The following is a 25,148-nucleotide window of genomic DNA, read 5'->3' as shown; positions in this document are numbered from 1 at the left end:
CTCGAGCCTCTAGTTCTCAAGCAATTCTCGAGAAGCTCACGAGAAATGGCTCGGCGGCGTGTGCCACTGCGTGCCAGTTGGCTGCGACAACATATGCCGCGCCGCTGTTGTTTCATGAATTGAATGCCGCCGCTAGACAAACATGCTCGCTGTGCTCGTAACTAGTATGTCTCAGGTTTCATTCGAGTAAAGTTGTTATTCAAATCAATATGGACACTCGAAAACAAACGTCATGGTGCTGGCAATACTTTACGGAGGATGGAGATAACGTTACTTGCAACATTTGTCGTAAAAATATCCGTAATGTATCAAAAAATACAACGCGGGCATGATTAGATATCTTAAACTGCACAATTTATCGAGCAATAAAACAGCGACGTCCGTGGATACAGAGGCTCGTTCTTCCAATAGTGCGAGGCAGACAAAATATCCAGGTACGTGTGGTACAAAAGGTGGATTCCGTGCAAAAGTTCGGATAAGTGTCCGAAGCGGTCCGCCACGCTTAAAAAAATTGATTTCTTAATCGTACTCCGATAATCTACAACATACCCCAAAATCAAACCTATACTATCCTAGCTTTTGCACGATACGATATGTAATTTTATTGGACTAGTTGTCGAGCATAACGTATCCTCTCGCAGGAGCACTGATCTAAATCTTACGTTTCTCTTCATAGATGGAAGTAAACGGCAACAACAACTAGATGAAGCACTAGTGGCCATGATAACAGGCGATTTTCAACCGCTTTCAATCGTCGAGGACACTGGTTTTCGGCGTTTTGTTTCACTGTTGGACCCACAATACTCGATACCAAATCGAAAAAAGTTGCGCCTCATGATTGAGGACGATTACCATAAACAGAAAGAGGCTGTAAATTTGGCCGTGGAAGACTCTACTTGTGTTTCTTTAACTACCGATATTTGGACCTCACTCAATAGTGAGGCATATATTGCTGTAACTGGTCATTTCATTAACACTAATTGGTGCCTGAAAGCTTTAGCTCTCGAGACATTCCGTTTCCCGGAAAAAGCATACAGCGCTAAATATTAGTGAGGCGTTAGATAACGTGATTTCAAAATGGAACGTTGAAAGCAAAGTTGTAAGCATCACAACTGACAACGCCAGTAACATGACGGCGGCCGTACAACTTATTCACAGTGGTAACATAGATATGCAACATGTGCCTTGTTTAGCACACACTATCAATTTGGTTGTGAAAAGTTCTTTGAACAGCAACAGTGAGCTCTGCATAATGCGGGAAAAGGCCACAAAAATTGTTAGCTATTTTAAAACAAGTTGCAATGCTAATAAAAAACTCCATGAGATCTAGGATCTAATGAAAAAACCTGTTCATAAATTGATTCAGGATACAGAAACCCGATGGAACAGTACGTTTTATATGCTACAACGTCTAGTGGAGCAAAAGGAATGCATTGCAGCCTGTTTATCAACTTTGTATTCAGGTGCGGAGAACCTCACAGCTGACGAGTGGCGAATTTTGAGCGAATGTTTACGTGTACTAGAGCCATTTGAAGTGGTAACAAGTGAAATCTCAACTGAAACCTACACCTCTCTTTCGAAAGCTATTCCAGTAATCAGACAGCTAATCATAACCGTATGCCATGGGAAGTGGGCTACCACGACAGCACAAGAGTTACAGCAACGCTGCACAACTCACTAATAGCCCGGCTAGGCTTCATAGAAACAAAGTACATGCCGTTGCCACAGTTCTCGACCCAAGATTCAAAACATTACCATTTACGAATCCCATTCATTCAAAACATGCAGTTGCAAGCCTAATTTCAGAGTGCACAAACGTGGTAGAGACCGTACGATCTATTCATTCGGCTGCTAACGACACTATCCACGAGTACCATGTCGTACAAAACGCCAGTAGTTTCTTATGGGCTTCTTTCGATGAAGAGGTTTCCAATAAAAATCTAATGAAAAGCGGTTGTAATAGCATAGACCTGGAGGTACAACGACATTTGGAAGAACCGTACAGTGAAAGAATATTTTCGAAAACAGGGCTACTTATAAACAAAGAAGCAGACTAAAAGGCCAATTGGTTAATAAAATATTTCTAAACAAAAATCGACGGCAGTATTGCAATGCGATGTAAAAATGCCTTCTGCTGAACAACTTTTGTTTCCTTTGTTTCTTCTGTAAGTAAACTCATGTACGCACTTTCTGTATATAAAAGGCTATAGTACTTCTCTTTCACGTTTAAGCATGCATGCATGCAGAATGTACAAAGTAATTTATTTTGTAAGAATAAAGCTTCTGTTTTATGCGAATTCTGTGCTTTGTTTTAAACAATTCTATGATTGTCTTATGAGACCTACTAATACTTCAGTAAACAATAACGGTAGTACAGTTGATATCAATCATAGAACTTCAAAGTTTTCCGAGCACGTGCGTACGACGAGTACGACCGCTGCGGCTCAGTGCTTCGTGCACTGAAGGTTTGCGCAATTTCTCAGAGAGCGCAGCACTGACAATTTCTCGAGCGTACCCGAGAAATTGCCTTCGCGTCGCGCGTTTCGAGCGCGATCATAGCCCATCCCTAATTGAATGCCACACAGTGACGGATTATTCACCCCCCTCCCACACGTCAGGCCCATGGTGCTGTCGCCAGGCATAAGGTTCAGCTGCCAACACGTTCACTGCGTCAACTTTTTTTCAATTTGGCACATTGTATAAATCTCACTGCTTAGTTTATTCGAGCAATTACTGAGATAACCCCAAAATGCTGAGCACATCCAATTCCCACCCTTTCCACAAATCTAAACTAGGACCTCTGCATTACTAGACCTGAGGCACCCTACACTTCCACTGCAAATTTCATTTTCATCTGCACACAACTTAAAATCAATATTAAACCTCAATAGTGTCTGCTTAGCCTGGGAAAAAAAGCTTCCATAATCTGTGTACTTTTCTTTTTCATTTTGCTACTAAGTTTTAGCACTTAGCAAACAGCTTCCTCTTTTTGCATTAGTACTGCAGCTATGAAGTTAAGCTATTGTCTTTGACCTACTGATTGCCTTTTGTCCTTAACAGTTTTGGTATTTCTTTCACTTACCTGTAAATCTTCACACAAAATTAATCACTTGTGGCCATAGTCTTAATATCAGATTCTGCATCTAACAACTTATTGCAATTAATACAGAAGTTACAAGAAAGGAACACTTGTAAACTTTAGAAATCCTCACCATTGAAGAAGCAAATTATTCTCCAACAAACCACCTGCTGATATTTTCAGCTTTTGCTGAGCTCAGTCTCAAGTCTACACAATTCTCTATCACAGAACACTTGATGGAATACTTTAATAATCCTGTTCTTTGATGGAAACCTTTTTTATTTTGAAGGTTAATAAAATTAAAAAGTAACTAATGCAGAACTTAATGAAAAAATGAACAAATGTCGAAAGAAGCCAGAATGTTAAGTTTCTCACAGCACTTTTATTCACTACAGTTTGGGAAACCCTGCTCTATAGTAATAATTAGCTCAAAAACTAAGAACAATAATTATAATTGTAAATCATAATTGACAGTTTATAAAAGTATAATATGCAACAAGTTTGATACAATTTCTTGCATCATTACAATGAATTTATCACAAGGCAATGTACTCATCACAACCCTTAGTGTCTAGCCACACAGTGTCCAGGAAATGTTCCCTTAGCACCATCTCACCAAGTCCAAACAGTGTCCAGTTGCACACACCTACATAAACTGTGTCAATTTAAATGTATGGTGGGAACAGGTAAGGAACCACCTTCCAATTAGGTGCAAAGTCTTCCCATTCTCAAAGAAAAAATATTTTACTTTTTGGCATTTACGACCTTAACCTTACATTCACCTACCATCAATAAGCTATTGACATTTGCTGTTTTACAATGAAGTTGTGGATCAAAGCAGGCCAAAATAGCTTTCTATATATTTGTGTATAAGACTACTTTTTACTTAAATGAGTAAACATCACAGAAAAAGTCAATGAACCAAGAATATCATCCAGCACCATTCAACATTGAAAATCATTGATGTGTAGCAAGGAGCTGACCACTACATTCTCCCTACACAGAAATCAGATGAAAAAAACCATGCAAGCAGTGGCTGTATTTTTTAAAAGGAATTCATGAGCTTTATGAACAGGTCCACTAGTAAAAATATTACAAAATTTGCTTTTGAACAAAATTTGGTGAATTAAAAGTTTAGGCAAATCTAAGACTTGAAACCAGAAGCTATGAACAAAACAAAATGAACTAACAACAGCTGAGTAGTAACATTACTGATCAGTCCCCTTAAACACTGGAACTGCTTTTATACACAACTGTTTAGCATACACGGTTTTATATATAACTCTTGCAAGAATTTGTAAAATATATTTATGCCAGATCAAGTAACAGGTAACCAGAATTTGTCTACTAATCAATTTATTTAATCATAGCCTAAACATTACAATAAAACAATTACAACAGGTAAAATACTGCCATTGTCAGAGCTTTAGTAGTACACATTTCTGCCACTGTGTATACCACAAATCATTGTCAGCCCAGTGCCACCTCACACACAGTGATTGTTTCTCCTAGTGCTCTTTTATTCGTGTTTCAAATATGATAAGTTTAGGTGAACAATGTACAGCTGTGAAATTTTGTTTTCTACTCAGTAAAAATGCTGCTGAAGCTGTTTTAATGTTTACAACAGCTTACCAAGATGATGCTATGGGAAAAATTGCATAAGGCAACATGTCAACTGAAACCTCGTTCTGGACATCCATTGATCGACTGTCAGATTGGTGGGTTATCTTTGAGATCGGTTCAACTAATTTTAATGACAAATTTGGGAACGAAAAGGGTTGCTATAAAGTTTGTTCATTGGGTTCTGACATTTAATAAAAATGGCATGGTTCCACTGCCCCACATACCTTACTCACCTGACCTGTCTCCATGTGACTACTTCCACACATGAAAAGCAGCAAGGAAGAACACCGATTTGACAACACTGAAGAATTCAAGAAAAAAGGATGGAGGTGCTGTCAGTTGTTTCTAAAGACTACAAAACTGTTAGTGTGAGCACCAGTGTGACAAAATGTATTAGTTGTAACAGTATTTTAAAGGGAATAAGGTTATTTTGTAAATTTGAATATGAAGCTTTTAAAAAGTAATTTCAGTTTTTTGTACACCTTTTATGTAATTTTTGAGGTAACTATTTTTCAAGGAAATCCTCACTTATGGTAATTTTACACAGTTTCTAAAGAAATTTGTATTAGAGAAGCAAATTATTTTTACCAGAAAATCATTTGCCTGCTGTAGTGAGATATTACTGATCTCTCAAAATTACCTTTTAATTTTAAAAGCTTTTGTGCCTATTCAACAGGGTAAATGCAAGCATCCATACACAAATTTATAACATTGGCTTACAGATGTGTAAAATAAAATCAAGTTTATGGTCAGGTATTTATTTGTTCACAAAAATGAAACAGGTTTAATACAATCTCTGTGGTGGTCCCATAGTTGACTTCACATGTAAAGATCTGACATTCTGCCAGTGCTTCTTCAACAATGACACAAGGAAGTTTATTGCCAAGTGCACATTTTGTACTAACTCATCTTCTGACATGGCTACATGACCAACAGCAACAGAAAGGCACAGCACCTATAAACACATACAGCATTTCAGTTTACCCTAAAATGAAGCAACACTAAAACTAAAAAATTAAGGTGTGCTCTCCAAAAATGACGCATATATACTCAACACATTACAACCAATTAATACAGTCAGCACTAACTGTAGGCATGAAAGCGATCTTGCATAATATTACATATGCATGATGTCTATTCATCCCTTACTCTATGCACTCAATAGAAACATTCCAGTTATTTCACTGGACTGTAGGGTTCTGGTGCAATACTTTTAAACTTCCTTTCCAATTTGAAGTATTTAAAAGCTAAGATGTACCTTTTTCATCTGAAACTTAATTGTTGCTTTCACTTCATCAATTTTTGCCATCATTGCTTCTTGGTGTGAAAGAAGACCAGGAAATTTGCCTGCCTTATTTAAGCCTGGTCCAAGCAATCTTGGAATCTGTTTAATGAGTGCTTCACTTGCTAAAAATGCATCATACTTCTTTGCTGTAAAAAAAATAAACGACATCAAATATGTAATGCTACAGATACCACTAGGTTCATTCAAGCAGTCACAAGAAAACTTCAATCATACATTAACAAACTGCCTCTATCACACATGCACAGTGATTAAGTTTTCAAGCCAGTGGAGCTTTTCACAGTGCAGAAGTGCACATTATGTGTTTAACTGCTTTGTCACAAATTTATATTCACATCTGATTCAGTCATTCTAAAACAAATGTCACATTTGGCAGCTTTTGCAATACAATATATGTACTAAAAGCTGTCAGGCTTACATAAATAGACACTTCTAATGTATATCAAAAGAACTTTGTGACTGCATCTAAACTGGGGAATGTAACTATATAAAATGTTATTTTCAATCTGTTTACACTTCCAAATCAAACTGCATTTTTAATCTTTTACATCATAAATCTTATGCTTTCTCTTATGTAACTGCCAAATTATCCCCAGAAAGCAAAAGAACACTGTTCTAGAAGAGCCAAACAGTTCCCTTGTATTGTTAGTTCTTTTACGTGTCAATCTTTATGAAGTTAAGACATCCTCATGTGCACAATAGGTGTGTTAGAGAATACAGATGACTGACAATGTGATGAAAATTCATGTATCTACCTTAACAACAAAAAGTTACCTGCAGTAATTGAGGCAAATCAACATTCCCTTAAGATTTTGCGTTTCTCTTATTCTTAAATTTGCTGATGACATTTATTAGATCTAGTGTCTAAAAATTACTATGTACAACCAATTATCAAGTAATATGCCTTTCATATTCCATGGAAGATATTCATATTTTACTTATATTTTGAACTCTTTAACTGCATTGTTTTGTTTCAGAACACAAAAACTAGGGTCTTATGCATTCATGTCTAAACTAAAGGACACTAAGACAAGTTCAACTACACAACCCCAATCAACAGAAAACAGCTAAAAACATGTGGAGAAAGGTCTATAAAATATGCTGTACAGAAATGGAGGTCCAGAACTAAAAATTAAATGATCTTCACCATATTGCTACAATGGATAAAAAGAAAACACTCAAAAGCCCACACATTCGCTAAAACTGCCGATAACTCAGACGGCAAACACAAACAGTAACATATGCGATTAAAAAACTGCATTCCATCAGGAAATGGCAGACACTCAAAAGTTGGGCGATTCCTTGATAGAAAAGGCTATTTTATAAACATGTGATTTCTGTTGCACAAGAAATTGTCTTGCTTTAAGCAGGGGCATTCAACATATGTTCTCAATATAAAACACTGCCAGATGTGAAACATGAATCTTGAGAGGAATGTCTTCCACACTTATTTGTTTGCTTTGTACTGTTCATTGCTCTTTTCAGAGCAATGAGATTCATCTAGGTCCCATTGCATCCACAGGTGGCATGATTAGTTTGATAGGAATGCACATGTACAGGAGTAGAGGTGGTATGTGGGAATAATGCAGTGGAATTCCACACTTGTGAAGGCAATGGCTACTGCACAGTGTTAGGAAAGTGACTGCTCTGACACTGTCCCCAGCCAACTGCAAATTCTTGCATTTATCTAATACTTGCATGCTCAGAGGCAATCTCCAGCGAAGATCCTACACTTGGCATTAGCTATTTTGGAATTCCAAGGTTCACCTGTGACATTTCGTTATAGTTCAGTGGTACTATATACATGATACCCAACTTTTCTATTTTGTCCTTTATTACAGAAACTGGAAAGTCAATATGATAAAACTGTAATCCAGATAAACTTCATGCTCATGGACTCCCAACAATTTATTTGCTTATTTAGAAATTTTATCATTTCTTGTCCTCATTCTGTCACTGCAGAACTCACTACAGTAAGAGCATTTAAGCCAATGGCAGATCAGAAACCAACAGCTCTGCAACTATATCTTTGAAGGACACTTAGAAGATGCAACAAGTCGACTAGAGAGACAGCTTACACTACACTCATTCGTCCTCTGTTAGAATATTGCTGCGCAGTGCAGGATCCTTACCAGGTGGGATTGACAGAGGACATCGAAAGGGGGGAAAAAAAAAAGGCAGCTCGTTTTGTATTATCACATAATAGGGGAGAGTGTGGCAGACATGACACGCAAGTTGGGATGGAAGTCATTAAAGCAAAGACGTTTTTCGGCACGACGAGATCTATTTACGAAATTTCAGTCACCAACTTTGTCTTCCAAATGTGAAAATATTTTGTTGAGCCCAACCTACATAGGTAGGAATGATCAAAATAAGAGAAATCAGAGCTCGAACAGAAACGTTTAGGTGTTCGTTTTTCCCCACGCACTGTTCGGGAATGGAACGGTAGGGAGATAGTATGATTGTGGTTCGATGAACGCTCTGCCAAGCACTTAAATGTGAATTGCAGAGTAATCATGTAGATTTAGATGAAGAATGTGGATAATACAAGGACCAATTCTAATGGAACTGGTAAAATAATTGCTGCAATGAAAAATCCAGAAATATTAAAATGTTTGACCCAAGGAGTAAGAGAAACAGTATGTTCAACATACAATACTGGAGAATAGCCAGGACTAACAATGATTCTGATACAAAAAAGAAACTGAGAAATGCTGTGAGCACAGGACAATTAGCCTCATTTCACATGCAGAAACCAGTGTGAATTTTGGGAGAGATTTCTCGATAGACCTGGAAAAGGCATTTGATAATATTGATTCAGATAAGGTTGCAAATTCAGGGAGAAGATGACTGGAAAACTATTGTATTTAAATCAAAAAGCACTAATAAAAGTGAGAACAGACAATACCAACTGGGCAGAACTAGAAGCCCATTTTCTGCTATCCTAACAGAGGGGTACAGATAATGCTGAGTTTAGAAGTATTAGAACAAGTGCAAATCTTGAAATAACTATGAAGCATAATAGCAGATCAGCATAGGAAACTAGAACAGCAATGGCAAAAGAGGTATTCAGTAAAAGAAGAACTTTATAGAATACAGAAAAGCTTTGAGAAAGACATGTTTTGTAACAAGTCATCCTGCACAGTACTGCATCCTGGATACAGGAATAAGGAGCAAGGCTGGAAGCTTCTGGTATTTGAACATGGCAGCTGATGATAGGAAGAATAAGCTGGATGTATAGATTGAAAAATTAGACCTAAGAGTGGAAGAACAAAGGCATTTAAAGAAAGTAATAAAAAGAAAACTGGACTGGACACATGAGAAGTTGTGCTTTTGAAAAGCGACGATATGTGGAAGCAAGATACATCAGATCCTGGATGATGTGATGAACAGCAGCACATACAGCAACATTATAAAGGAAGCTAAGGACCACAAGAAATGGCAATGCTAATTACCTGCTAAACAAAAGTGATAATCTAAGTATAACAGTTTTCTTTTCTCAACAGTAAATCCTTTCAACTTGGGTTATGTAGTAATTATCGTAAGTTATTTATTATACTTTGATGAGTAGTGTTAATACATAGACCCAGAATGCAGTTCACACAAAAGTAAGTTTATCCAAACCTTTAATAACTGGCCATCTAAAAAATAAATATAAACACTACTAACCCAATTTTTTAACCAGCTTCTTATTCTTGTTCAACTTCTTAAGAGCTTCAACATCCATATAGGGGACATTATTGGCTTTTGCTTCATCACAGTGCTGCTGATCACCTAGAATGCAAACTTGCATTTTGGGCCTTGGGATATGCTTCAACCTGTAAATTTAATATAATTCTCATAACTGTACTTAACACTACACAGTAAAATTTATTAATGGAGCTCTCAGTTTGTATTCTCGTCACATAAGATCACGATAATACATGCAAACACCATCATTGAAAATTTTATCGTAACTCCCCATTCATTGGACACATGTAAAATAGAGGTCCAAACTCCCACAGAAACTATAAACATTGAACAAAGTTCAAAATAAAATTACCAACAACTTGCAACTCATTGGATCAAAACATTCAATTTCTAACTCAAGATTTCATTAAACTTTTAAATCCACCAACCAGTACACCCTGAAAGCCTTAAATTTATGGACAATTTCACCTAATTCTTAGTCCATGGAACTAGAATCCACCAAAAACATAATTGTATTACCCAATACTAAAATGACCAGGTGGAAATACAAATCAATGATACCCAACAAGCACAGACTACCAACCATTTGCATAATCATCTACTTTGATACCATTTGCATCCATTCACAACTTCATGTTTCCCGAACTTTGGAGTTTTTAAGGATGACAATCTGCCATATCACCATGCCACAACTGTTGAAAATTGGTTGGATGACATTCTGGACACTTCAAGTGAATGATCTGCTCACCCAAATCACCCAACATTAATCTCATTTATGGGACAATCTGAAGGTCAGTTCATCCACAAAATCCTGCACGGACAAAATTTTTCGCAAGCACGGTTCAATATTTCTGCAGGGAACATCCAACAACTTGAGCTGATGCCACATTGAGTTGCTGCACTACACCATGTAAAAGGAGGTCAGACATTAAGAGGTATCCCATAACTTCCATCACATCAGTGTATGAAAGCAAGCATCACATCCAAAGTGAAGACCCAAAAAATTCTGCACATTTAAGAAAACACAAACCAATGTCAGTTTACATTGAGTAGTATGTTGCACTACAGTTGGTATCTCAACTGAATTTCAATCCAGAATAATTTTACTACTGCAGCTAGCCACCAATCTGCTTTGAGTGCCCAATTAGTAATTATTGTAACAGGGTCCATCGTTTCATATTCAAGCACAAGCATGTGCACACATCAATCCACAATGGACATCTAAAGTAAAGAACATTTCGAATACCATTCACACAAACCAAATGAAAACTGGATTCTCACTGGCAGCTTTCAATCATGATAGTGCACTGACATCTAACACAAAGTTAATCCTCCAGCTGGTGCCGAGCTGCGAGATTCTAGAGTGCTTTGTCACAATGTTTCATGTCACTAAGTTTATTGCAGAAACAAAAAGTTAGTTTGCCTATGAAAGTTGTCTGCATTAATGTTTGTTACAAATCCCAGACATTTAAAAGTGGCTTTTCATCCAATAGTTTCTGTAATTGTTAAATTCTAATAGTTACACATTAGAAATACACATCAGTAATTCAACATCCCTTCATAGCTACAAGTCAAACACCTACCTCACATACAAAACATCACAACACTCCATACCACCATACTACACATCAGCATAGACTATACTAAGGAAAGAACTAATAGGAGCTTACTACTTGGACCAATCCCCAATTGATTTTAGTACTGAACGTGAACTGTGTGACTAAGCACATAGAAACATTCTTTCAATCAAATTTGTTACTACACCATTCTTTCATTATAAGCCAAGTGTTTCACCATCAGATTCATACGAACTGTCAATTACATCTTGTTGGGACAATACTCAGCTTACACCTGCTGACATTTGTGGAAGAGTTATTCACATCAGCATCAAATAAGCAGTCATTGTTCATATTTCCACATCTCTTAGCTGTACTACATTTAGAAAGAACTAACATGTTTCACAAATCTGACAGCACCGGTACACTTAATGTACCTTTCATACAAGCTGTCAGATCTTTTACATTCTTAGCAGGCTGAACTGAAGCTCCTAACAAGCAGCACAAAATCCACTGTATAATATTTGTGAACAGCTCACAACCCCGAGCACAGATATCACTCACTAGCTCTCAGGGGATGGCCTGTAGCCCCAGGTTTCATGAACAGCACTTTAACACCCAAAGGCCACTCAAAACTGCATTTCAGAACATAACAGCTATTGAAGGGTTAAACTATCCTCACTGACTTGCCTTGTTTCCAAAAAACTCAAGGTGTGTTCTGATATTTTACCCTATTATGAATCAGTAATTACACAACTTCAGAAAAATACTATATGGTTTACCCCATGTTGCAAAGTCAAAATTTTGCACTGCCTTAAGGAGGAAAAACATGACTGTACAAAAAAACATACGAGTCTTCAACAGTTTAGCAACATTCTATTAAAATAAAATAGTTCTTAAATATCTGACTTTTTGACTTTAATTCTCTAGTTCCAGTGTATGAAACCTACATAAGTATAAGATTCATTATGGATTTCACTTAAACCATGGAAAGTAATGCCACTACCAGAACCTAATACTATATTCAGCCTTTCCTCACAACCACACTTCCACTGTTCAGCACCAATGCAACTAAATTAATGCAATATCTTACAATTTGTACAGGCAGTCACACTCAAATAGTTTTTAGCATATCAATTCATTCCCAAGCCCACATGTGCACACTGTTTGCTACATGTTTCTCCCAGTTATCAAACAACTTGAGAAAAATTGTCAAATATCTTTTACAGTTAAAAAGATCAGGGAAGTCCCATCTACAACAATACAAACACGAATATTACAAATTGTAGGAAATTATATTTTATTGTGCTTCCTATAACTGTCATACTGTAAGATTCCTTCCTATACCTGCATTAGAAATCTAAGCATGAATCAAATAACCATTAGTCTTGATATGGCCTTCATGCTCAGCGTAAATGCTGAACTATTTTACTACCTTTTTTAACACTGATGAACTCAACGTCTTATCCTTCCACTCCAAGCAATACACAGGTCTACAGCTACCCTATGGCATAAGTGAAGAAAGTGGTCTCTTACACTTTCCCGACTACCACCTAGTATCAACCCATGGCAGTTTTTGCAACAATAACCTAAATTTAAGTAGCAATGCAATTCTGTGAAAAGAAAAGTTCACGTTAAGTTCCTTCAACAACAAAACAATGCCAAAGTAATATCAGTACCTGCATAGACAAACCACGTGGTTACATACACACTTCTCGCATAGTTTACAGATTTTCAAACTAGCCTACTGCTCCTTTGCTGACTTACCGCCATAAAGGACAACGAATAAATTAACGGTAGTTAACTACCTCCCCAATTATTTTAAGACCCTGGGTGCAGGTCCGCCAGGATCTTCCCAGCTCCCTGACATAGCATGAGATGCCTTTATTTCACTAACAACCGTGTCGAAATGAAATAGACCTCACACTATTTCCCAAAGTTATGAATTATGTTAAGCTATTCAGTGCTTTGGAAACATTCTGTAGTAGAAATAAAGGTATCTCGAGTCAGGTTATCACGTACTTCACTGTGCCCGAAAATCGTTTGTCCTTCTGCGGATCATAATTCTTCAAGCCAATTTGGATCTCCACAGTTTCAACAAATTTCCTCTGCTTTTCCTTCGCGTGCGAGAGCACAGCACCTATACACTCGTACAGGGTATCCCTCGAAACCTTCGAACTGAAATCAAGTTATATAAATCATTAAAACAAAACATACGGTTGAACACAAAATGAACATGGTTTACAAACTAAAGATTAAAATAAAAATTTGCAGATCACATCCTTACCTCATTTTCACAGCACAATGTCCAGCTCAGCAGTCTCACGCTAACACGACAGGAAATGGGCAAACCTCAAATGGAAGATGACACACTCAATGAACATAGATGACGCTACACTAATTCCAAAGATAATCTACACACAAATACCGGAAATGTCGCACTTGAGACTTGCATGAAAATAAAAAAATAAAGTAAACAAAGTTCATTGCTGAATCTATTGAAATATGTAGGCGTCATACATGTTTATGCAAGGACAAGACCGCAGCTGCTTAAAATTGCAAAATCTTACTAGAAGCTGCTGCTGGACTTTCTGCAGAGAATTAAATATCTCCAGATCGTGACTACTCACACTTGCCCTCATGTCTCGCAACGTCAAAAGATCCCAAAGTGCATAAAGCGAAACTACATCTGGAAAGGTTAAGGAGGGAGAAGGGAAAAGAGAGGTGGGAAGTGACAACAGGTTATAGAAGAAATAGGAATAAGACGTTTTCAGACAGTGTGGTCGTGAATGTGGAACACAGATTTCATCTGTTGTCACAGTTGGAAACTGATGAGCCACAAATAGAGATAGAAGTAGACAGGATATAAAACTTTCAAAAAGTGTTTGAAAAGTAAGAAGTCAGGAAAAGCTGCGAAGAAGAAGAAAGTTTTGTTGTTAGGTAGTTCCTTGGTAGAGGTGTTGGCCAACTGTTACAGGACGAACTAGGGTCAGATTACCAGGTCACAAGCTTTTTTTAAACTTAGTGCAAGTCTGGGTCAGATGATAGAGGATGTAGGTTCATTTTGTAAAGACTTCACAAAGGAAGACACCGTGGTAATAGTGGGTGGGGTGGGCAACAGCATAGATAGGAACCGAAATTATTCAATTGAGAGTGACCTGGTAAAGATAGCTTCAGCAACTAGACATACTGGTTTTTGGCTTGTGTCTGTTATGAGTCGCCATGATCGGCCTCATTTAAGCTCTTCTGTTAGGAGAGTTAATTTAGAGGTGGAACAGCTGCTTGGATCAGGCAGGGGGTCTCATATCAATGTGGTTCCTATTGACTCTATCAGCAGGTGGGACAATACTAGGCATGGCCTTCACCTCAACAGGATAGGGAAGAGAAAACTGTCAAGGACTAATAGCAAATAACTTAAGGGGGGGGGGGGGCACAGTCACAAGTGGTACAGTACCAGTGGTTACAAGTGACAGATCAGCAGTTTTTTAGGGTAAGAAGGGCAGAAACAAAAGTTGTTCAGAGACAGGCTAAAATAATATTCACATTGATAAAACAGGCAGGCACAAAGCAAATTTCAATGTATACAATTCACGCAGACAGCCTCCCACTGAAACTAAAGATACTCAAAAATTGGCAGGAAAATTAGGTTCATCCAGTTGTAATTCAACCAATGCACAAAATCAGCTATAACTATTGCATCAGAATATCCGAGGACTAAGGGGTAAGCTTAATGAGTTGCTTATTTGTGTTGAAGAATTAGAGTTCAGCAAACCAGTTGATATAATCTGCCCTTCTCAACATCATGTGACCACTGGTATAGATATGTTAAATGTTACAGGATTCGAGTTAACTTCTTATTTCTTTAGAAGAAATCTGGAGAAAGGAGGAGTTGCCATATTTGTCAGAAACTGTTTTGATTTCAAGAATATTGATATTAATAAATTTTGCTCAGAGCAGCACTTAGAAGCTTGTGCAACAGAAGTGGTATTTCATAATATGTCCTTTATAATAGTAGGTATATACATATCTGCTTCAGGAAATTTTAACCTCTTCATAAAAAATCTGGAAGCTCTGCTGTCCCACCTGATAGCAACAAACAAGGAAATAGTGTTCGCTGGAGATTTTAATGTGGATTTATTGAAAAGCTCAGTCAGTGAACAGTTATTGCAGTCAGTAACACTATCATTCAATTTAGTTCCTACTTTGAACTTTGCTACTAGGCTAGGTAAATGCTCTGAGGCTGTTATTGATAATATCTTTGTAGACAAATCTAGGGAAAAAAGTCATATCACTAAACCAATAGTAAATGGGCTATCTGATCATGAAATGCAGCAGTTTGTGTTAAATGTTGAAACTTGTCGGGAAAAAAATCTATTAAATCTGAGTATGGAGCGTAATAAATAAGTCAAAAATTGAGCAATTCAGGAAATTGCTCAAAGACATGGACTGGATAGTTGTTTACAATACGTCTGACTCAAATGGAAAATACAAAGCATTCATTAATAAAGTTGCCTCCACTTTTAAGAATTGTTTTCCCTTAAAGGTAACTCAACTCACACACAAGTCAAAAAATAAACCATGGATTACACAAGGAATAAAGATTTCATGTGGGACAAAAAGGAGACTATCTACTATCTAGGAACAGCTCTGACGTTAGAATTGTAATGCATTACAAAGAATATTGCAAAATATTGAAGCAAGTAATCCAGAAATCGAAGCAGCTTTATTATGAGGAAAAGATCATTACATCAGGTAACAAAATAAAATCTGTATGGGATGTTGTGAGGACAGAGACAGGTGGAGCCAAAAAGGAAGAGGAACAGATAGCTCTAAAAATAAATGAAACTTTGGTAACATGTACAGTTACTGTTGCAAACCTCTTAAATAACTACTTCATTTCTGTTAAAGACAGTTTGGGGTTATCAGGTTTGGTGAACAGTGCAATGGAGTATCTGAGACCAGTCTTTAAAAATAACTTCAGTAAAATCGAAATGATACTCACATCTTCCAAAGAAGTAGCATCCATCATAAAATCCTTACAATCTACACTCCTGGAAATGGAAATAAGAACACATTGACACCGGTGTGTCAGACCCACCATACTTGCTCCGGACACTGCGAGAGGGCTGTACAAGCAATGATCACACGCACGGCACAGCGGACACACCAGGAACCGCGGTGTTGGCCGTCGAATGGCGCTAGCTGCGCAGCATTTGTGCACCGCCGCCGTCAGTGTCAGCCAGTTTGCCGTGGCATACGGAGCTCCATCGCAGTCTTCAACACTGGTAGCATGCCGCGACAGCGTGGACGTGAACCGTATGTGCAGTTGACGGACTTTGAGCGAGGGTGTATAGTGGGCATGCGGGAGGCCGGGTGGACGTACCGCCGAATTGCTCAACACGTGGGGCGTGAGGTCTCCACAGTACATCGATGTTGTCGCCAGTGGTCGGCGGAAGGTGCACGTGCCCGTCGACCTGGGACCGGACCGCAGCGACGCACGGATGCACGCCAAGACCGTAGGATCCTACGCAGTGCTGTAGGGGACCGCACCGCCACTTCCCAGCAAATTAGGGACACTGTTGCCCCTGGGGTATCGGCGAGGATCATTCGCAACCGTCTCCATGAAGCTGGGCTACGGTCCCGCACACCGTTAGGCCGTCTTCCGCTCACGCCCCAACATCGTGCAGCCCGCCTCCAGTGATGTCGCGACAGGCGTGAATGGAGGGACGAATGGAGACGTGTCGTCTTCAGCGATGAGAGTCGCTTCTGCCTTGGTGCCAACGATGGTCGTATGCGTGTTTGGCGCCGTGCAGGTGAGCGCCACAATCAGGACTGCATACGACCGAGGCACACAGGGCCAACACCCGGCATCATGGTGTGGGGAGCGATCTCCTACACTGGCCGTACACCACTGGTGATCGTCGAGGGGACACTGAATAGTGCACGGTACATCCAAACCGTCATCGAACCCATCGTTCTACCATTCCTAGACCGGCAAGGGAACTTGCTGTTCCAACAGGACAATGCACGTCCGCATGTATCCCGTGCCACCCAATGTGCTCTAGAAGGTGTAAGTCAACTACCCTGGCCAGCAAGATCTCCGGATCTGTCCCCCATTGAGCATGTTTGGGACTGGATGAAGCGTCGTCTCACGCGGTCTGCACGTCCAGCACGAACGCTGGTCCAACTGAGGCGCCAGGTGGAAATGGCATGGCAAGCCGTTCCACAGGACTACATCCAGCATCTCTACGATCGTCTCCATGGGAGAATAGCAGCCTGCATTGCTGCGAAAGGTTGATATACACTGTACTAGTGCCGACATTGTGCATGCTCTGTTGCTTGTGTCTATGTGCCTGTGGTTCTGTCAGTGTGATCATGTGATGTATCTGACCCCAGGAATGTGTCAATAAAGTTTCCCCTTCCTGGGACAATGAATTCACGGTGTTCTTATTTCAATTTCCAGGAGTGTATGTATTACAGTCGTTATGATAACATATCAAGAAATTTAATCAAACAGTGCTCATACGAGTTAAGTTCTATCTTGACTTATTTGTGTAATGAATCTCTTATCAGTGGAACATTTCCATACTGGCTAAAATATACTGAAGATAAGCCCCTTTACAAGAAGGGGGATAAAGAGATACCATCAAACTATGGATCAATTTCACTTTTACTGGCTTTCTCAAAAATATTTGAAAAGGTTGTGTTCAAGCGTCTCCTTAAGCATCTGACTGAAAATGATGTACTGTCCACATCACAGTTTGGATTTCTGAAGGGTTCTGATATAGAGAAAGCTATTTACAATTACAATGAGAGTGTACTTAAGTCATTAGATAATAAATTAAAGGCTGTTGGCATTTTCTGTGACCTATCAAAAGCCTTTGACTGTGTGAACCGCAGCATTCTCCTAAATAAATTAGAGCATTATGGTGCCACCGGCAATGCTGCGAAGTGGTTTGAGTCTTATCTATCTAACAGGAAACAAAGGTTGTCGTTGCGAAATACCTGTGTAGTAAACAGTAAGTCTTCTACTGATTGGGAATTAATTACATGTGGTGTTCCTCAAGACTCCATTTTGGGTCCATTGCTTTTTATTGTGTATATTAATGACCTCTCAACCATTACATTGAGATGATACAAACATTGCAATAAGTAGCAAGTCAGGTACAGATTTAGAAATAGCTGCTAATCAAATTTTCACTGACATTAATAAGTGGTTTAAAGCCAATTCTTTGTCATTAAACTTTGAGAAGACCCACTATATGCAGTTCAGAACCGGTAAGAGATTTCCTTCCAGCATGACTATAACGTATGAAGACATGCAGATCGAAGAGGTTGACAGTGTTAAATTTCTGGGATTACAACTCGATAATAAATTCAGTTGGGAAAGGCATGCCACAGACTTGCTTAAGAACCTAAACAGGTCTGTATTTGCCATGAGAATGATGTCAGATGTAGGAGATATAAATATAAAAAAACTTGCATACATCGCTTACTTTCATTCTATTGTCATGTGGGATCATATTCTAGGGCCACTCATCAAACCGAGCAAAAGTTTTTAGGGTGCAAAAGCGTGTTATAAGAATCATTTGTGGTGTAAATTCAAGAACATCTTGTAGAAACCTGTTCAAGGAACTTTGTATTCTAACCACTGCTTCTCAGTATATTTATTCCTTAATGAAATTTGTTGCAAGTAATACATCTTTATTTCCAACTAATAGCTCAGTACACAGTATCAAAACTAGAAATAAGAAGAATCTACATAAAGGCCTGAAATTACTTACCTTGGTCCAATATTTAGGAACACACATTCTTAATAAATTGCCAGCAACCACTAAAAACTTGGTTTCAGATAAAGTACCGTCTAATCAGAGTCTGAAAGACTTTTTGATAGGCAACTCCTTCTACTCTATAGACGAATATCTTAACAGAGTTTGTTAAGTCAGCTTAAGTAAAAATATCTGTATGAATTCAGTTTTGACAACACTACGTCACAACAGTCAAGATTAGGTATTGTGCGTATGATAAATTTATTAATAGTGAATAACAGTGTTTCAGTCTGACAGTGTGTTAATTCTGTAAATATTTGATGTCCCACTTTACTGCATGGTATTAGTTTATTTTCGACTATCTCCTGACATATAATCAGGGTAGTATGTATTATATTCGAATGTTTTATGTTTTTATGTCATACTTTCTGACATGTTCCACACCCACGAGAATCATCTCATTTTTTGGGTCTATGGAACGAAAACTGAATCTAATCCAATTTCAAACCTTGGCATAATCATAGGCCATCACCAACATGGACTGTTATGTGAAGTCAAGGTTTCTCAGGATGTAAGTTTTCACGGTGATATTTGTAGTGGGAAAGCATAAAGGCCAATTCACACTGGCCTTCACGTCCCGTCAAAACATTCACCAATGCATTTCAAATGGCATCATCGACACTGACACTCCCATCAGGGCACATCACGTCATATCACGTCACCGTCAAGGCCAATTCACACTGTCCATCACAGCACCATCTCGTCAAAGTGTATTAACACTGTCAGTCACGTCATGACACGGTATGTTAGGCCAATTCAAGTCCTGTGTAATAGATACATCACGACACTCTCTGGTGTGGAAGTTGTTACCGTTTGACAGTTGGAGCGACACAAGCACTCAATGTAGTCAGAAAGCATTCACGTGCGTCGTTAGAATAATGTTCATTTTTAATTACTTTCTACTTAATTAAGGAAATAGTTGTCATAATTGTGCGTTCTATTACGAAAAGGAGTGAATTATCGTGAAATATAGGTTAAACCAGCCGAACCGCACTGACTAAATGGCATACTCTATATCTTATTCACGAAAAAATACTTTCAAATAAGTGTATGTCTGCGGCTTACTCCAATCAGAGCAAGGAAATACAAATATTTATTCCACACATGCGAAGCCTACACTTCTGTTGTTTGTTGTTTATTATCACAGGCACTCTTCCTGACACTTAAACATTTTTATGGAGTTTCACTTGGCTTTCTAATACAGGAATAATTTTCTAAATGTAATTACTTTCGCTTCAAAAGTCAATGTGCTAAAGATTCTTGCTGCTTCTAGATCAAATTTAGCAATAATTGTAGAATTGGTTTCTTCTGTGGTGGGAAACAGTTTTATTACTTTCAACGATTTATTCTCACGCCTGTGTCGCTTTATCTTAAACTACAGCTTTGGGGGCATATTTCTTACATTAAACTGTGAAACTTGCAGGAGAGCTTCTGTAAAGTTTGGAAGGTAGGAGACGAGGTACTGGCAGAAGTAAAGCTGTGAGTACCGGGCGTGAGTCGTGCTTCGGTAGCTCAGTTGGTAGATCACTTGCCCGTGAAAGGCAAAGGTCCCGAGTTCGAGTCTCGGTCGGGCGCACAGTTTTAATCTGCCAGGAAGTTTCAATGGAGGTGTTACATTCTAAGCAGGATTCCTACGTTCCAGATTCACTGATTTGGCTGAAACTGTAGCGAACGGGCCTCCACTTTATTGGGTAGATATAGAATGTCTTTCTGCAGTAGGTCAGGTCTTCTGGTGTTTCCTAGAAATTATTTGCTGTTAAAGGAAAACGGTATTATTCGGTAAATAATTGTATGTTACAAGATACTTGTAAATAAAGTCTCCTGTAATGTCCAGGGTCCTTAGAAAGCTAAAGTGTGAAATGTGGTGTCATGTAGTTATTGTCGATTTTTATGGCACTACAATGATTCCCTATTGTAAAAACTATATGTCAGACCAATATAAAAGGTGCTATTCGTACTCATCCGATATCATATTCAGAAGTGTCGCTTGCTATCCTCTGGGGACACTGATGTCCCTGTGGGTAACAAAAACGAGATGGAGTGACGCAACTGTTATGTTAAACTGCATCCCGTTATGTCAAATCACATCGCTGTCCCCAACTGTTTTTCTGCATCCCTTGTAATCTTCACAAGATAACCTTCAACCGTTTTATATGCGAAGAGTACATATTTCTGGTAGACTCCTAAGCATTTAAAAACCCTGTTCCAACGAGATCATTGCACATGTGTGTATAGCTTTTTGAGTCCAGTCTCGCACCATTTTATTCAAGAAAATAAGTATTAGACGCCTGACAGCCATTTAAAGGAACAGTACATCTAGACCTTGCGAAGCTTTAGTAAATTATTAGGTAATTTTATTCCCTTGAGGGATTTTCCTGCAGAAATGTGTTGCGTTTAAGAATCATGAGGTAACAGAAGTCAAAGAATCTCGCTACTCAGTTATTTCGCTTGGAAAATTAATATACTTTCCCCATTCCATACAACGATTTGGTCATGTGAGCCAATAATTGTGGGTCACATACTAAACTCATCGCTATAAATTATATGAACAAGTTAACGTGGCTTACTTTAGAAAGGAGGTAGCATAGGCAGAAATATGCATGATATAAAGGTTACACTTGTATTAGTGAAATTCAGCTGCATACCTCATTCATAATCACTGGTCTTATTGCAGGCAATCACTAACAACTAAACCCGTCATAATCTTTCTTCAAATTAGATAATTTCCAACATTTGTAATGTTTGGGCATTTACCACACTGTAGCCTATTGACATTGGTAATAATAAACTGCAATGTATTTTCAATCAGCAACAAAATTTGTGTTATCAAAATCAGTGAGACAAGCTTATCAAATTTGTCATTGTACACAAATAATCGAAATATTAAAAAAAAGATCAGGATCTTGAGGAGGAAAATTGTACATGTCAGGCATCATTCAGAACTTCTCCACTTCTCCAAGAAGTGCCGATTACAAGTGGTAAGCAGAAACGTTTAACCCAATTTAATTCATCAAAAATGATGTTTCTGGAGAGCCTGCAAGTGTCATTCATAATTTAAATAATGAATATCTGGAACAGGTAAAGTAATTGAGACTAGTATACAGAGAAGTTGCAGCATTAGAAAATTGTAGCGAAATGCAGGAAGATCTGCAGCAGATAGGCACTTGGTGCAGGGAGTGGCAACTGACACTTAACATAGACAAATGTAATGTATTGCGAATACATAGAAAGAAGGATCCTTTATTGTATGATTATATGATAGCGGAACAAACACTGGTAGCAGTTACTTCTGTAAAATATCTGGGAGTATGCGTGCGGAACGATTTGAAGTGGAATGATCATATAAAATTAATTGTTGGTAAGGCGGGTACCAGGTTGAGATTCATTGGGAGAGTGCTTAGAAAATGTAGTCCATCAACAAAGGAGGTGGCTTACAAAACACTCGTTCGACCTATATTTGAGTATTGCTCATCAGTGTGGGATCCGTACCAGATCGGTTTGACGGAGGAGACAGAGAAGATCCAAAGAAGAGCGGCGCGTTTCGTCACAGGGTTATTTGGTAACAGTGATAGCGTTACGGAGATGTTTCATAAACTCAAGTGGCAGACTCTGCAAGAGAGGCGCTCTGCATCGCGGTGTAGCTTGCTCGCCAGGTTTCGAGAGGGTGCGTTTCTGGATGAGGTATCGAATATATTGCTTCCCCCTACTTATACCTCCCGAGGAGATCACGAATGTAAAATTAGAGAGATTAGAGCGCGCACGGAGGCTTTCAGACAGTCGTTCTTCCCGCGAACCATACGCCATACGCGACTGGAACAGGAAAGGGAGGTAATGACAGTGGCACGTAAAGTGCCCTCCGCCACACACCGTTGGGTGGCTTGCGGAGTATAAATGTAGATAGGTAGATAGATAAAGTACGAAGCTGCTGGAATACTTAACTTTAATCCATAAGTGGTGAACATAGCTCTTGACGGTACATGCATCACAAGATAAATAGCAACTGACAATGGCGCCTTGCTAGGTTGTAGCAAATGACGTAGCTGAAGGCTATGCTAACTATCGTCTCGGCAAATGAGAGCGTAATTTGTCAGTGAACCATCGCTAGCAAAGTCGGCTGTACAACTGGGGCGAGTGCAAGGAAGTCTCTCTAGACCTGCCGTGTGGCGGCGCTCGGTCTGCAATCACTGATAGTGGCGACACGCGGGTCCGACGTATACTAACGGACCGCGGCCGATTTAAAGGCTACCACCTAGTAAGTGTGGTGTCTGGCGGTGACACCACAGCTAGGTAGAGAACCTGTCTCCCATAACATTCGAAATACTCAGGTAATGGTTTGTGCATTCGGACAACGTACACGATATTCATTAATTGTAGCCATAGCATTACCATGACATTTTCCATAAATAAACACCGTATTGACGTATTCCTTTGTCGTAAATTTGAAAGGCACCCCTATTCCAGAAGTAATCTACATACTACAACAGTTAGTATGTGGTTTCACTTAATACACTGTTGTTATTATGTTCTTTCATTGAACAATACAGAGAACTAACGCGTTTCAAGGTTAGGAAACGACTGAAACAACTCACTAACGGTTTCCCACAATGACATACAAGTTTCTACAATCTTAATGGAAAGTAAACAAATTTACTTGTATAATAATCTTTGTTCTGTGAATTTTCTAGAAAACTACTGCAGATAAAAGTGTGGGACATGTTTTATTAGATTCACCAGACCAATAACAACAAAATAATGGAAATCGTACTTTACTTTAACCTCGTACAGTTTTGCAATGGCTTCATATTAGTGAAGTTGCTAAATTTCAGAGAAAATCTTTTGTTAGCCGTAACTCTGTAACTAAACATGTTTATATGAAGTTTTTTCTGTAGTTTTACTTTTAGAATAACAGGTTGAAATAATTGTGTATCTTCGTGAATCACCCTGTATATAAGGAAGGTACTGATAGAACTTTAAGCTTGTTGAATAAGGGTTTGCATTGTGTCTGTGGATGACTGTGTGTTATTATTTGAGTAGCCCTCTGCTGTAACAGAGAGATTTGTTTTATACACAAGTGGTAGAACTACAAATTATTGTTCTGTATGTTGCAAGAGACTAAAAATCGCCAAAATATGCCATCCTGGCACCCTCTGCAGCAACAACATTTGCAGTAACTCTAAGATCAAAGCAGGCTTAGTTAAGCTTCTGCACAAGCTTCACTACATTTTCATGTACATGAATTCCCAGCACTTTTGCTGATGCCACTCTATCTATGGCCTTGTCACACAACAACCAACCAAGTTAACATTTTGCCATATTGTCCCAAACTGCGTATAGTTTGTTTTATTAGAATTTAATGTCAACCGGCTTGCATTGAACCAAGTGTGGACATTCTTTATTACTTGATCAGCAGTTATGCTTTAGTGCACCTATTATCACACTAGTGTCATTTGCAAATAATTTGGCCTATGCTGCACCATCTGAGGTGTGAATGTCATTTATGTAGACAAGAACCAAAAGGAGGCTTAGAGTATTGCCTTGCCGTACTCCTTTTTCCACTTTTCTTGCGTCTGATACTAAACTTATTTTGTGGTTGGAGTAATCTGGCATTAGTCCTACAATGTCCGCCCCGTTAGCTGAGTGGTCGGAGCAGTGGAATTCCACTCAAGGGGCGTTCGATTCCCGGCTGGGGCAGGAGATTTTCTCCGCTCAGGAACTGGGTGTTGTCTTGTCCTCATCATCATTTCACCCCCATCTTCGGCGCGCAAGTCGCCCAATGTGGCGTCGAATGCAATAAGTACTTGCCCTCGGCAGCCGAACTTCCCCAAATGGGGGACTCCCAGCCCACAATGACGTACACTCATTTCATTTCAGTCCTACAACCTGTGTTCTGTTTTGTGAGGGTGATTCAAACCACTTCTTCCCTGTACCTTGAATACCTAATGCTTCCAGAATGCCATGATTGGCAGTGTCAAATGCTTTGGAGAGATCTAAATTTATTCCTACTATGCTATTGTCTTTTTCTAGAGTTTTGATTAATTGTTCAGTGTAGCACATTAGTGCTGTTTGTG

The 25,148-nt window shown here is 38.8% G+C and overlaps 1 protein-coding gene across 1 annotated transcript; it reads right to left on the bottom strand.

Moving 5' to 3' along the window:
* Positions 1 to 5,444: 5,444 nt before the first annotated feature.
* Positions 5,445 to 13,698, bottom strand: LOC124621798 (60S ribosomal protein L10a). Its single transcript, XM_047147233.1, has 5 exons — positions 13,539 to 13,698; positions 13,274 to 13,429; positions 9,675 to 9,823; positions 5,961 to 6,133; positions 5,445 to 5,657 (listed from the first exon to the last, which is right to left on the bottom strand). Exons 1-5 carry the CDS (start codon positions 13,541 to 13,543, stop codon positions 5,487 to 5,489), a joined length of 654 nt encoding a protein of 217 aa, XP_047003189.1. The 5' UTR covers positions 13,544 to 13,698; the 3' UTR covers positions 5,445 to 5,486.
* Between the last annotated feature and the right edge of the window lie 11,450 nt (positions 13,699 to 25,148).

The sequence above is a fragment of the Schistocerca americana genome, chromosome 7, assembly GCF_021461395.2.
Source record: "Schistocerca americana isolate TAMUIC-IGC-003095 chromosome 7, iqSchAmer2.1, whole genome shotgun sequence".
Classification (NCBI taxonomy): Eukaryota; Metazoa; Arthropoda; class Insecta; order Orthoptera; family Acrididae; genus Schistocerca; species Schistocerca americana.
Note: the sequence above shows the minus strand (reverse complement) of the source record. Positions and strands in the feature narration are given on the sequence as shown.

Excerpts from the sequence above, each read along its gene's own strand:
- LOC124621798 (XM_047147233.1), bottom strand. Across the intron at positions 9,824-13,273 it reads CGATTTTCGGGCACAGTGAA|GTTGAAGCATATCCCAAGGC; the intron begins GTACGTGATAAC and ends TTAAATTTACAG. Across the intron at positions 6,134-9,674 it reads GAAGCTGGTTAAAAAATTGG|CAAAGAAGTATGATGCATTT; the intron begins GTTAGTAGTGTT and ends TTTTTTTTACAG.